At 36.1% G+C, this 13,751-nt stretch overlaps 2 protein-coding genes across 2 annotated transcripts; one reads left to right on the forward strand and one right to left on the reverse strand.

Moving 5' to 3' along the window:
* Window positions 1-4,796: 4,796 nt before the first annotated feature.
* Window positions 4,797-5,592, forward strand: LOC119075170 (peritrophin-1-like). Its single transcript, XM_037181596.1, has 2 exons — window positions 4,797-4,946; window positions 5,008-5,592. The coding sequence occupies exons 1-2, from the start codon at window positions 4,937-4,939 to the stop codon at window positions 5,514-5,516; spliced, it is 519 nt and encodes a 172-aa protein (XP_037037491.1). The 5' UTR covers window positions 4,797-4,936; the 3' UTR covers window positions 5,517-5,592.
* Window positions 5,593-7,163: 1,571 nt separating this feature from the next.
* On the reverse strand, window positions 7,164-10,298 carry LOC119068500 (P protein-like). Its single transcript, XM_037172144.1, has 10 exons — window positions 10,257-10,298; window positions 10,058-10,193; window positions 9,140-9,765; window positions 8,878-9,079; window positions 8,770-8,822; window positions 8,334-8,663; window positions 7,921-8,268; window positions 7,709-7,856; window positions 7,554-7,647; window positions 7,164-7,397 (listed from the first exon to the last, which is right to left on the reverse strand). Exons 2-10 carry the CDS (start codon window positions 10,119-10,121, stop codon window positions 7,313-7,315), a joined length of 1,950 nt encoding a protein of 649 aa, XP_037028039.1. The 5' UTR covers window positions 10,122-10,193; window positions 10,257-10,298; the 3' UTR covers window positions 7,164-7,312.
* Window positions 10,299-13,751: the final 3,453 nt, after the last annotated feature.

The raw sequence follows: 13,751 nt of genomic DNA on the forward strand, positions 1-13,751 counted from the left end.
ATGCCGACACTATTCATGCCGACACTATTGATATCGACATAATTGGTCGATGAAGAAATTGGATGGTGTTAATTTATGGTTTAATGAAGTGATTAATATCCAATCTCTACATTTTGAACCATTTATTGATCATAGATCATAAGATTCAGTAAATTTGTGTACAGTGACTGAAATGTCTAGTCCTAAATAGGCGTTTGAAAATGAACAGATAATTTTGAAACGCTTGGTATATCCCATTGATTCAAATCTAACAAAATCACTCTCCTTATTCACATGTTGAATAAATCTGTTTACAAATTCACGAATGAAAACATCATAAAGACATAAAGATATCCTATCTTAAACCAGCTAATTCAAGTTTTGTCCAATATATAGGTTGGGCTGTATATCATCTCATATATTATCTCGAATATCGTAGTGGGAAATTTTTTGGAATAAAAGTGTTTAACACGTTACTCGTCCAATTGTAATGATACATTGCAACAAAGGGACCGTTCATTATTTTCATCGCACAAAAATAGACGATTTCCAGATTAGTCCAAAATTAGTAAACGGAAAGGAAAAGGTCTGCAAAATCATTTTAACCTTCGAGCGCATTTAATGAACAATGTTTTCACAGCTGTATCGTATTTCGAATTGATTTCTGTGAAATCTGAAGCTTCCACTTCCGTTTGGACCTAACCGAACCAAAATTTTCCGCAATGGATTTTTCGGTTGTACGAAACTGTTTGATTGAACTGCTGGACTTTTCAGGTGTACCTCTGTTCCTATTAATAATGTGTAATTGTGACAAATCATCCACTTCAAAAAAATTAAAAAAGAATTAAAACAAAAATATTATCTGCGCTCAAAGCTGATACAGAAATAGAAATGAATGAAGTGCTTTGGTCAATGGTAACAAAATAGCAACATCTTGTAATTTAATAATAATTTTTATCGGAATTGGCACATCAATCATAATAAATTTTGAAAACAATGCGCCCAACGAGCAAATATAAATAGTTAGTGTACAACCTATTTATACTTACTTTGTTGCATTATTTGCTGTATGAATTTTATTGCGACTCCCTACAGTTTTGGCTTAAAAATACAACATCGAACTGAGTTTTAGCAGAAGTGATGTATTTAATGTGCCTGTGCCGCGCTGTAGCTGTTGATCTCTAAGACTTTAATAGTTTTTTCATGCTAGCGATGAGAAAATCCTGATTTTGTCCACTATGAAGCGTTGTGCAAATGTTGTCATTCTGAGAGCCGCCATTTTAGGTGAGAAAATAAGCATTTTCTCCCCTAAAATAACTGGTTCAGCCATATTATGTGAAAAAATGGTCATTTTCTCACCTAAAATGGCTGAATACCAAAACACGCTATTTATTTTATTTTCTTCAAAGTGGACAAAAATACGGATTTTTAAAAAGGTTGTACTCACTGCTCACCTCGGGGAGAAATAGGAAATTCCACCTTGAGCGGCCCTCGCTTCGCTCTTGGTGATATTTCCTATTTTTTCTCATTGGTTAACAAATAACTATTTCAATGCGAAGTATGTGCAGCGGTTGCATCAGGGGGCCACATACACTTCATTTGTAAAATGACCAAAATCTAAAGATTTCATTCAAAAATCCAAATGGCAATCCGGGAATTACCGGGATTTGCAGTATGGCCAGACCGGGTCTGAGTTGCACTAATAAAATCAAATGTGTGTTCAACGTACGACTTTTCTTTGTATACCTCCTAGTGTTATGACACATGTCTAGACCTCTCTAATATCGACGAACATAAGTTTCTTCCAAGCAACTTATAAGTCGAACAAAATAAACCGAATATGAACTATCCATAGAATCTATGTAGTTACAACTAGAACCAATAAACGTAACTAACTATCCATAGAACTATAACCACAACTTATTTTTCTTTGTTATTTTGACAACTACATTGTCATCCGTAGAGGCATAACCTCAACACTGTAGGTTATGCCTCTATGGATGACGGTTTGACACCTAAACTTCGCTAAAGATGGAATCAACTAGCCACCCTCGCTAGTCGCTTAGGCCAAAAACGCAAGAGCACTTGGTTTTCCATTGTAATCCAATTTTTGGCATACATTAAACAATTGAAAATGTAGAATAGGGAACGTCAGATTTTCGTTGATTTCCGCAACGCAATAATGCTCGCGTGTTTTCCGCCTTAAATGCTTTTTATTTTGAAAAGTATAGTGAGTGTCGTTTCATCATTCAGTTATTTATTGAAATTATCTTTTATCAGAGTTGTGCCATGTCAGAATCAGATTTGGCATTCGAATATTAATTTTCGGAAAGTGGTCATGGTATACGCAAAAGACCCATACCCATTCCAATTAATGAGCAGAAACGATGCCAACGTAACCTACTATGTCAATAATGCAACAAATGATATAAAAGACGAATTTTAACAATTATCAATTGAATTTGAAAGATGCGAATTGACCTATAATGAATATATTTCACAGTGTAAAAGCTCGTTTGAGTCAACTTAACGAATTGAGAGCTTTTCGGAGTACCCAAATTATATCTTATCACATTTTAACACAATCAAGAAATTGAAGCACACATAGATTAAAAGTAAGTTAGGAAAATAACAACTACTAGAAATCACGCTCAACAAACGTAGCTCAACAATGATGATTCACATATCGTATCGTATACGAAAGGCTTACGTAATGGAAACTTGTATTACTAAATTTCGAATCGATTCAGCTTATCACCATAGTGTATTGACCGTACAATTTGAAGAGTTTCGTTGAATTGTTTTCACATCACTGTCTTTGGAATTGATTGTTTCCTGTCTATTTGTCTTTGTACCAACTTGCTGATGAGTAAATCGAATATATAAGGCGCGTTTCAATTAACTGATACAAAATTTTCCATAACTCAGCAATTTATTCGAGCGGGAGGAAAATTGACTTGACCTATATTCTTGATTGTAATGAAGAAAGCCCTTAAGGTTGTGGTAAAATGTTCTTTATACCAAGGACTGAAAACGATCTTTTGCACGCAATATGACTTGCTTTGAATAGACTTTCCACACCAACGAGGGCCGACTTAACTAGAAGAATAATTCAAAAATTACTCTTCAGTTCTACGTTGTTGTCTCGTTTTCGCTTATGTGATAAAAAAGAGTACCCACTTGTCACTATCAGTCTCGGCAAGCCTCGACTTCTTCGTGACAAGTGTGTAATATATATTATAAGTAGTGCTTGGAACATGAAAAGTACGGTTTTCGACGCATGTAGCATATAAAAATTACACTCTCGGTATACAAATTCAAATTTAAACTGCAATTACGCGATTTGCTCGTATTTCTTTGAAACAGTTTTAAAACAGCTGAAAAGGTAGAAAGGAAAATGGCTTTCCATCGGTAGTGAGCAGGGGATGTTAAATGAACTTCAACTTACTCACCTTCAACTTTATTAGATTTCCTACCTAATTAAGCAAGCGAATAACTGTTTCCACTTGGGAACAGGTCATCCAATTTCAAATTGAAGAAGAAAATAATTCACAGGCTGGTACATAAAGTACTAATTGAAAAGATACGGAACCCAAAGACCGTCATACGAATTTTTGCTGTTTACCTAGAATTTATGTTTTTCAGTCATATTCCAATCAATAAGCAACTGATTGCAATCATAGTGCCTTATCAACGGACAGTTTTTTGCTTGGATGTCACTCTAATTTAATCAACAACTAACTTTAATTTGATTCGGATTCGCTTTTAATCAAATCGATGTTTCATTTAAAAAAAAACCATTCGTATCGTGGTATGAAAGCTTTTTGAAGCATGTAAGCGTACTCGCAATACGGCTTCATCGTTGGATAGAAACTTGAAAGCTAAAAGATGTTGTGAATGATGAAATTATTGGCATCACGGCAGAGTAAAATAAACTATACTCTGTCGAGATTGGCAAGCTTGGCGGAATGATAAAGCATTGATTAATGATTAAGGGTAGAGTACCGAATTAATTCTTTCTTGATTTTAATAGTATACATTACGTCCGTGGGTCTAAATTTTTCGAAACTTGTAAAAATGTAAATTTGGACTCACGTACGTACTGTGCTTTACGTAATTAGATAATGTAACATTTACATTTACATTGCCAAAACGCGTAAAAAATAATAAAATCTGACCTAACACCCCACAAAGGATCATTACTAGAGGGCTAGATCATTAATATACTACTTTCGCTGGTTATCGTTCGTTGAGACCCTTTCATTACCGAAACGAAACTATCTTGATTGGCATCCGATTTACTGAGCGGCGATGGTTACGAGAAAGTGAAAAAAAAAACATTTGTGCAACGAAAGGTTTGATTTTTTGAGATAATTTGCGTGAAAGGACCTGTCACGTCCGGCTATTCATCTGTTATCGATAACGACGACAAAATAATGATCTTGGTAATATGGTCCTTAATATAGTAAAATACATGTTAAAAAAATTTAAGTACTAGATTTGAAACTAACGGATTAAAAATACTTTGATCGATGGAAGTAATAAAACTGGCAATTATATTGGTCATATGCTTGTCGTCTGCAAGAAGTTAAATTCTAACAGATCTATCAGTTGTCTGGTTTTAGTTTCTATTCGTTATATAGTCAATGCGAGACATACTTGTGAATGATCCATTGATTCCTAAACAAACAAAAAATTGAAAAGTTGAGTTTTCCGGAGTCTGCTTCCATCGCTAATTATGTCTGAATAGGTTCGTCTGCTCATTTGTTCAATGAAACTTACATACACCCATGGCTTGGTGCTAGATGGACAGCAAAAGATAAAACAAATGAACTGAGCAAAAGAATTTTTCGGAATATAAAAACATTGAGCATAAAATCGAAACGGTTAGTAACTCCGACAATATTAGCGATTTATTTTGAGCGACTAAAGGGATTCAGGAACCAATTACAGCGAAATGGTGCAAGGTATGCAATTCCTCTGAAAACTGGAATGGAACCTTAACAATCCTTTGTATAAAATCCATAGTACTCAGTGCATTGGTTGTGGTATGTGCATTCATCTGCATAGACGCACAAAGAAAAGTGGGCGATCCATGTGATGTTGGCAATCCCGAAGAGAACACCGGCTCGTATGGACCACATCCATCCGACTGTACGAAGTATATACAATGTCTGCATGGATTTTATGGTGAACGAGAATGCTCACCTGGCTTACACTGGAATAAGGAAGAGGAAGCCTGCGATTGGCCCCAGAAAGCCAATTGTGTTCAGTTTGATTCGGAACAACGTAACGAAGTCGGTGGACCATGCTACGTAGGTGACCATAAAGACAATATTGGTATGTATGTTGCGCATCCCGGTGACTGTACAAAGTACCTACAATGTCTACACGGTTCCTTCGGCGAACGGCCATGCCCCGATGGATTGCATTGGAATAGCGAAAAAACCGCTTGTGATTGGCCACAAAAGGCAAATTGCAACCTGGGTGGAGTGAAGAAAACGATCTTACCAAGTCCACCGGTCCAGTTCGTTTGAATGAATGCAGCAATTAACTAGTGGTTTATGTCGAAGAGAATTTGGAATAAATAGCTACACCGCACGCACTGTTGCTTTAATTGATTTTCACTGGAAAAGAAATCTGTTTTTACCATATGAATCTGTCCATGAATATGCCTCCATCATGGAGGCTCCATGTGTTGTGAGATACTTTCGCTGCTGGAATCTCTTTTTGTCTTCGAAATTTTGTGTTAAGCTCTGAGAAAAGTCAGCAGTTTAACGAAATTTTCATAAACTGTTCCAGGGCATATTATTTGGGAATCCCAAATGGTCCCAAATATTCTAAAAAATTTCCAAATATTCCCAAAAATTGAACTGAATTGAACAAGTCGTCTGTAGATACACATACTCAGGAATAGACATGTAACTATCGTTTGGATATTTAAACGATCAGTGGATATTATCCTTATAAAATTTTTAATACGCAAAATGACCTGTTTTAAGCCGATGGAGGAAGCCCAGAAAAATTACATATTACCGCAATGGAAATGGCACCTCGCTCATAAGCAATATGCATTGACATTGCCCAATCACGTAAAGCACATTACTTCCGAGGTTTCAAAATTTTTCTTTGACTTCAAAAACCTTGTCATCCAAGTCCCTGAATTCCAGAAAAGAGATGATCCACTAAAATTGAGTCCTTAACCTGTCACATACGGCTATTCATCTGTTATCGATAACGACGACGAAAATAATGACAAGCTCTGGGTAACATGGTTCTTTATATAATAAAATGCATGTTAATAAAATGAAGTACAAAATTTGAAATCAACAGATTGAAAATACTTTTATCGATTGAAGTAATAGAGAAGAAAATAATAATGGTCATATGCTTGCCGTCTGTAACATGTTAATCCTCCCTGGAGCGGTAGTATGGCAATCATTTTCTATCGTCTCATCTTCTTTAAGTCTTGCTACTTCGAAAATAGATTCCCAAATATTCCCAAAATCGATTCCCAAATAATAGGCCTAGAACTGTTCAGTTTTCTCCGAGCTGATCAAACGCTGCAACCAAATCTATTTTCTGTTGAAAGCTAACACATTCCGACACTTTCGTAGTCCTATATTTTTGAAAAGGGATTTTGATGGAAAAACCAAGGGTTAGACATCATCAAAAGTAAACTTAAATCCATCACCATGTAACACACTAACGCTAAATTAAGTTGGAAAGCCGTCGTTAGGCTAAACACTTGCTGCAAGTGAAATATTATTATTCGTAAATTGTATTTTTTAAATAATAAAGTTCATTAAGTTAAGTTAGTTTCCAAGATTGCGACATGATGTCCCGCCCAGTGACTTGTGACGACTTTATTTTTTTTTTAGATTGTGAGTAATTTCTACGTCTTCCTCAATTACTGTGGATAGCTGATGAGGTCGTAAAATTCTGTTAGGGTCGCCACTAAATTTTGCGAGGTCGTCAACAATTTCCCAGGTTTAGTGACGACAGTGAAAAACGTTTTGGGATCGCCACCAATTACTATGTCTCTTTCAATACCGGGGGATTTTGACAAGGTCGCCACTGAATCGAGGTCGTCAACAATTGGTGACGACTCTGAAAAATTGTGTTAGGTCCGCCACTTATTTCTAAGCCATCAACTAATAGTACAAACTCTTACACGGACAAGTGCTTTTACTGACCCGTTCTTCTGAAGGGAAGAGTGACAGGATTTTTTTTTTATTTTGGTAAATAAACAACAGAGCAAAGATTACTCTACGCTGTCATGGTGAATAACATTCTAACTTACAAGTCTAAAATCTAATTAGCAGCTGAAATTCTAGTGCCATGCGAATAAAACGTGAGCAATCATTAGGTAGCCCGTGGCTACCAGTATATGGCCAATCATTATGGGAAAACCGAATCTAAAATAGAAAAGAAGATCAACATTAAAATCGAATAAGACTCTGAACAGGAAGGATATTCAGGCAGGGTCAGCTTTTATAAATTTTCCCAAAATTACTGTCTCGCATTCATTAATTGTGATTCAACCGAACTATAAAAGTGATGACGAGGCTTACTTGAAGAAATCCAAAAATGTGAATTTATATCCATGTTGCTGTGCCACCCCAGCACATACAAGATTTGCAGATGCACCAATTAATGTTCCGTTGCCTGAAAGTCATCGTTTTCAATTTCACACATTCACTAAATTTGAATGGATCACTTGACTCACCTCCCAAACAAGCACCCAACGCCAATGCAAAAATAAGCGGCTGCATTGGTAAACCCAATTCTCTATTCTCGGCAATCGATATGACAACCTTGATCATCATTGTCGTCAGTGGTATGTTATCGACAAATGCTGAGGCTAGAGCAGACACCTACCAATAAATATACAAATCTGCTGAGCAGTTCGAGAAACGTTAGTTGGGATGAGTTAATTACCCATAAAATGATAAGTATTGCAACAGCCATACGAGCCTCCTCCGAAACGGCAAAGATGACATTTTGCGTTTGCGTTCCGATCCAGTCGATTAAACCGAGTTCGGTTAATGCTTCCATGAGTACAAACAGCCCAGCGAAAAATAGTAGAGTTGTCCATTCCACGCGATGAATCACAGGTTCAATATCTTCGCGATCAGCTAAAATTAACAGTAAAACTGCACCTAATAGTGCCACCCAACCAATGGACAGACGTTGAATGTGAGGTGCCGAATGCAAGAAGAAGAATATTATGGTGAATGTTAACGCGACCATGGACTTGATGAGTAACTTTTTGTTGCGAATGAAGTACTGGGGAGATCAAAAGAGAAATTTTCTTTGCAGACTCTTTGTAACTGAAAGCCAAAATTGTTTACTTTTGACTGCAGTTCTTGCAACGTTATCTTGTAAGTATCAACCGGTAGCTTTCCAGTCGCTAGCCGTTTCTTCAGCAAACGTTCCAAATAGTTAACCTTTTTCAATAACGTTTCTTTGACCAAAATTTCATCCTTTGAATAGGAAGATATTGAATCAGCAGCCCGTTGCCAAACACCCAATTCCTGACGCAATTCGTGAATTCCATTCGGTTCGTTTAGGCGAAGGTCATCCATGTTCCGGTATTTGAATCTAATTTGTAAGTAAGTCTGTAGCATAACGACTATAACCCCAGCAGTCATGTGAGCGGTAAAATTGAGGAAGTTGATACCCTGTTCAATTAATGAAAATTATCAGAGAATCTGAGCCAATGGGAAATCTGGTGTAGAACGTAAGTCCTTTTTAATGTTATTGTGGAAGGGAACACTGTGAACTTACACTGTTGACCACATAAGGGTTCGATGTGATGATAACATTGGGTGGATCTCCCACTAATCAAAATTGAAATGTCTTATTACGTCCTTTCAAAATATTTGTTTTTTCTACCTGGGGTGGCTGCACCAACAACATTTGAATAAATAACCATTGTCATCAGTATGGGCACTGGGTTCAGACCCATAACTTCTGCCAGTCTAATTGTAACTGGCGTCATCAGCAGAACCGTTGTAACGTTGTCAAGAAACGCCGACAAAACGGCAGTAAATAATGCTAGACAATTGATCAACGGCCACACTCGTCCTTTAGTGATCTGAATTTGAAAAAACAATTCTCAATTCGTCTTAAAGCTGAAACATTTTATCGCATTAACCTTGTAAGCGTAGACGGCCAGAAAATCAAATACACCCGTCTCAGACAAAATAGCCACTAACAGCATCATACCGAACAGCAGTAGTAACGTCTCAACGTCGATCCAACCGATTATCTCCTCCATTGAAGGCTTTTGGTGTAAAATGGCTAAGACTGAGAGGGCTAATGTACTAGCTATTATCGCAGCGAATGTCCGATGAACGACATCCCATATAATCAGTACGTATAAACCCAACAAAATCACGGCAGCACAGATGACACTAACATTTTTGTCGATAGGCGACGGATCGTATGCGAAAAGTAATGGTAAAGCTTGGTCAATGTTCGTATACATTTGAACGCGCAGGACAGCGTCGCCCATTTTTAATTTGTCAATAGTTTCATCGTCTATGACGAACACGATTTCTTCGGTGATTTCTTCCACATGATCGATTTCGTGTGGATCAACAATAGCAATAGAGTAAATCTCAGTAACATTAACACTGTCACCAGTGTTGTCGTGTCCATCGAGTCGATCTAGGTAAACGTTAAGAAAATTTGAAGCATTCCCTTCGAGATTTTCGTAGAAGGCTCCTTTCAAATAAATGCCAACTCGAGGACCAAGAGGTGTTTCATGAAGCACAAAATCTAAAAGCGAAACAGAAAACCAAATGTTCATTTTCCGACTAAAACTGATACATTCATTGAAAAGTAAAATCCACCATGTCGGAAGCAGTGAAATTGCAGCATGAATTTGCTTCCACTCATCAATCAAAACTGTTTATACGGTTGAAGCTGCTACACACATATGTGGATCTGGATCAGCTGAAGCAAATTCAGGTTGAAATTTCACTGCCTTTAACTGTAGGAACTCCCTAATCCAGAAAAGATGACCCATTTTACTTTTCTGCACTTATACATCCAAAGATAAATACTTTACCTTTAGTCTCGAAAGGCAATACGGCTGTCTGACGCCGTTCGATTTCTTTTTCGTCATACGACATTAACAGATATGTGAAAAATATCCACACCACGACAAGCGCAGCAATTTTCACACGATGATACCATGTTACTAGCTACGAAGATGTTCAAATTATTTTCGTCTCTCATGCGGCATAACTTAAATTCAGAATTTTCACCTTCGTACGGTTGGCTGTATGGTCGATATCTGCGTGAATTACGTGAGAACCATTTGTTATCTCGTGTGCTGCTATTGAGCTGCATAAAATGTTAAGATTGAGTTTAAACTAATCGGGAGCTTATTTCAAATATACCAAAGACATATAATCTTGGAGGATTTAAAACATTCTTCACATATCCCGGAGGCGTACATTGACCTTAAAGGTCAGGTAAGGCCAAGTCAAATTAAATTTCGATTAATATCGTACAGAACAATAAAGAACGTTCGGATAAAACCAGCCTCAGGTAGTGTTACTTTAAAAAAAACTCGAAACTTAGCTTACGAAGCTTAACTTACGTTTCGTTTTCCGGTGATATAGTTTCGCTGCTATCAGAAATTATATTTGTCAGCTCGTCGCACTTGGTTTTAGTTTCTTTGTCTTGTTCAAATTTTGGTAATGGATCCTGTTCCTCCAACAGTTCTCCTATAAAAACAAGGTATCAAAATGTATCTTGCCGATAATTTGAAATTGAACAGTGCGCCTTTCGGAATTAGATAACTTCTTTAGACGTTATTATAGCAGTCCTTCACTGACTGTTCCATTTTTAATCAGTAGTTCCATCGAGCCTATGTAGATTTACCACATTTCGAATGAGATAAAAAATCGTTTTGCCAACCAATCATGTTCATGGTACAATGAATCATGATAAGCTTAATTATTTAGTTCATTTTGAACCGGTTCATTGATTGATAGATGACAATGTTCATGTAAGTCAGCGCTACTCAAAACGAAACAGATTAACATTCTTTCGGTCGATTTCATCTCTATAATTGAATAGCTTCCAAACTGAGATCAAACCAAACTTTTCCAGTTATTATCTCAATTTTCTAAGGTACAGATAACATAAAAACGAAAACTGGTAACGAAATTTGAAAAAGTAAAGCGTGGCTCTCCTATTTAAGTAAATAATAAACACTGAAGGTAATGCTAATCTTCAGAATTTCATACAAAAAATACGGAACCCAAGTTACGGGTGAATTTAAGTGCAGCGTGTCATAATGTGTAGCGCTAACGGTTTCTTTAGAATTGATGAAATTGGTCGTAAATATATGATAGCATGAATGTTTGAAACGTATTTAACTGCTAAAACTCTATTGAAATCGTAAGTGCCAGAAACTTGGGTTCGGTGTGCTTCGTCACCTGCTTTACCTCTCCAAGAGATATTTGAAAAATTTCTAAATAGTTATTTACGCATCTGTTGTGGCGGTAGATTCTAGGTAATTTCGCGAGTTGCCGAACGAAGTGAGCAATAGTCCGCAATAGATGCATATGGCAGTTTCCACGCTCAGTGAGAATTCACAATTTGTACTAACACACAGGGACTGTCGTACTAGTGTTAAAAATATACATTTACCGGTATTTTACAGAAATTTGTAGCGGATTTTTGGTTGCTACCGGTATTTGGCGTCATTAATCTTTTGTTTTCAATGTAAAATAGCGCGCAAAGCGCTATTTGTATACCAATTTAATGCACTTTAGTAGCGGTTTGTTCGAAAAATGTTTGCCGATCGGTATGATGTTTTGGATTTTTTTACTAAGGAAACGTTCGGAACGGTGATATTTTTAATTATTTTATATTAATTTTTCAATCAAATTTAACTTAATCTGTGATTAAAATGAAGTTTTGCCCTTCTTCTTATTTTTAAATTAAGTAATGGTTCAAATTTAATTATGAAACTATAAGAAAACACCTTTGCCGTCGATGACTGCATACAATTTTTCTCACTTTAGAAACGTTCGGAACGACGATTGATTTTGTTGTACTTGGCAGATTTTGCATAAAAATTTAGATTTTTTTGTCTTAATATGAAGATTCATCCTCATTTATCATTAAGAAACAGTTTTCAAATCATTTCCAATGTTTGCAATATCTTTATTTTGTATTGAAAAAACACCATGCACGAAAATGTTACAAAAGAACATGCCATATACAAATTTTCATGCTGAGGACCTAAATTACGAGAAAAATTCTGAAATGTATGCCCAAGATTTGAAAATTATTTAAATTGCGTAAGCTGGCTCTAACTGGAAATGTTCGAATAAAAGTCCCTATCCATGTATGTTATATTGTTATAATAACCTATCCACAGACTTTCGAAGATGCGACATGTACCTTCAGGCAAAGCACTAATCACTTAATCACAATTGCCAATCATCAATTAATTTCTAATCCAGAAATGACATCAAGCGCTCTTGAAAGTGTTTTACTAGGTACTTGATCGATGTCACGAGACGATGAACACACGATTGTAAATAATAACAATGCTCAATCTATTTGTGTCGCATAAAAATGAGAATTTAAAGAATTTCGTAAACAAATTCAGTAATGTTGGGCTTTATTATGAATTCCGCAAAAAGACGGTTTTTTTGCATTTTAAGTAATGATCTATTATCAAAGAATTAAACGAAATCTAGTTTTTGGAGAAAGCATTTAATGGTTTAACGATATCGCCACTTTAGAAATGATCAAAATGATGAGAACTACTACATTACCTGATGAACGAGAAAAGCTCTAGTTTTTCTTAAATTCACTTCTTATCACTGGCTTTTGTACGTTGATTTGTACATTTTGTCCATCGGCCGCGAAATCAATGAATCATTGTTACACTTACATGTAATTTTTCGTGTTCATGTCTAATTACAGCTAGACTCGGATCCTGTCTCACGATATGTGGTAGAGTGCGCCAAATATGCAGTGCATCGTCAGTTACTTCACTGATAATAACAAAAAACTTAATTATTTATTTAGTATTATACATCTTAAGAGTCTTTTCTGAATGGCAAAGCTAATTTCGTTTACTGAGCGAGCGGCTAACTTTATACCCGTTGTATCAAAGAAGGAAAAATCTAAATAAAACTCGTCCAAGCTTTTCAAACTTTCAAATCGACACAATAACACCACCCAATTAAGAAAATTGTTGAAGAAAATGCGTTCCATTAAATTCGAACTACCAATGGAACTTGAATAAACTAAATTGCACAAACCTTGATGGAAAAACGAAATTGTCAACAACCTTCTTTCGACGTCGAGGAAATTTTCGAGTTGTTACTTTCATTGTGCTACCAAAAAATTTAACTGAAAACTTAGACCGTTACCAAATTCAGGAAAAAGAATAATTTTCTGAGTATAAGATTTGAGTAATGCCTTCCACTGTTAAATCGAAATTATTTTTCTTATTGCTCAATTGATCGTATTTATACCACAGATATAAACGTAACGACCGAAGTCTGAAAGTGACTTTTGGCCGGAAAATTGCTGTACACTCTTGGTTATTTGAGCATTGATTAGTGTCATACCTACACTTCAAAGTGTTCACCGTTTGTAATGGACATACTCACAAAATATCAAGGAAAATCATTGAACAATCGACCGACAATGCACATAACAGAGTATTTTCGGTCATTGCATGTGAATGGTTGTTATCAAAATCTATTGGCCAAATTAACATTGCG

This window comes from Bradysia coprophila, chromosome II, assembly GCF_014529535.1.
Source record: "Bradysia coprophila strain Holo2 chromosome II, BU_Bcop_v1, whole genome shotgun sequence".
NCBI classification, from domain to species: Eukaryota; Metazoa; Arthropoda; class Insecta; order Diptera; family Sciaridae; genus Bradysia; species Bradysia coprophila.

What these genes read in the sequence shown, in the direction of transcription:
- LOC119068500 (XM_037172144.1), bottom strand. Translation starts at nt 10,121, where the DNA reads ATGTCGTATGACGAAAAAGAAATCGAACGGCGTCAGACAGCCGTATTG. An exon ending in TGGCCGTCTACGCTTACAAG is followed by an intron (nt 9,080 to 9,139) that starts GTTAATGCGATA and finishes TTTCAAATTCAG; the next exon opens with ATCACTAAAGGACGAGTGTG. An exon ending in TGCAAGAACTGCAGTCAAAA is followed by an intron (nt 8,269 to 8,333) that starts GTAAACAATTTT and finishes TGATCTCCCCAG; the next exon opens with TACTTCATTCGCAACAAAAA.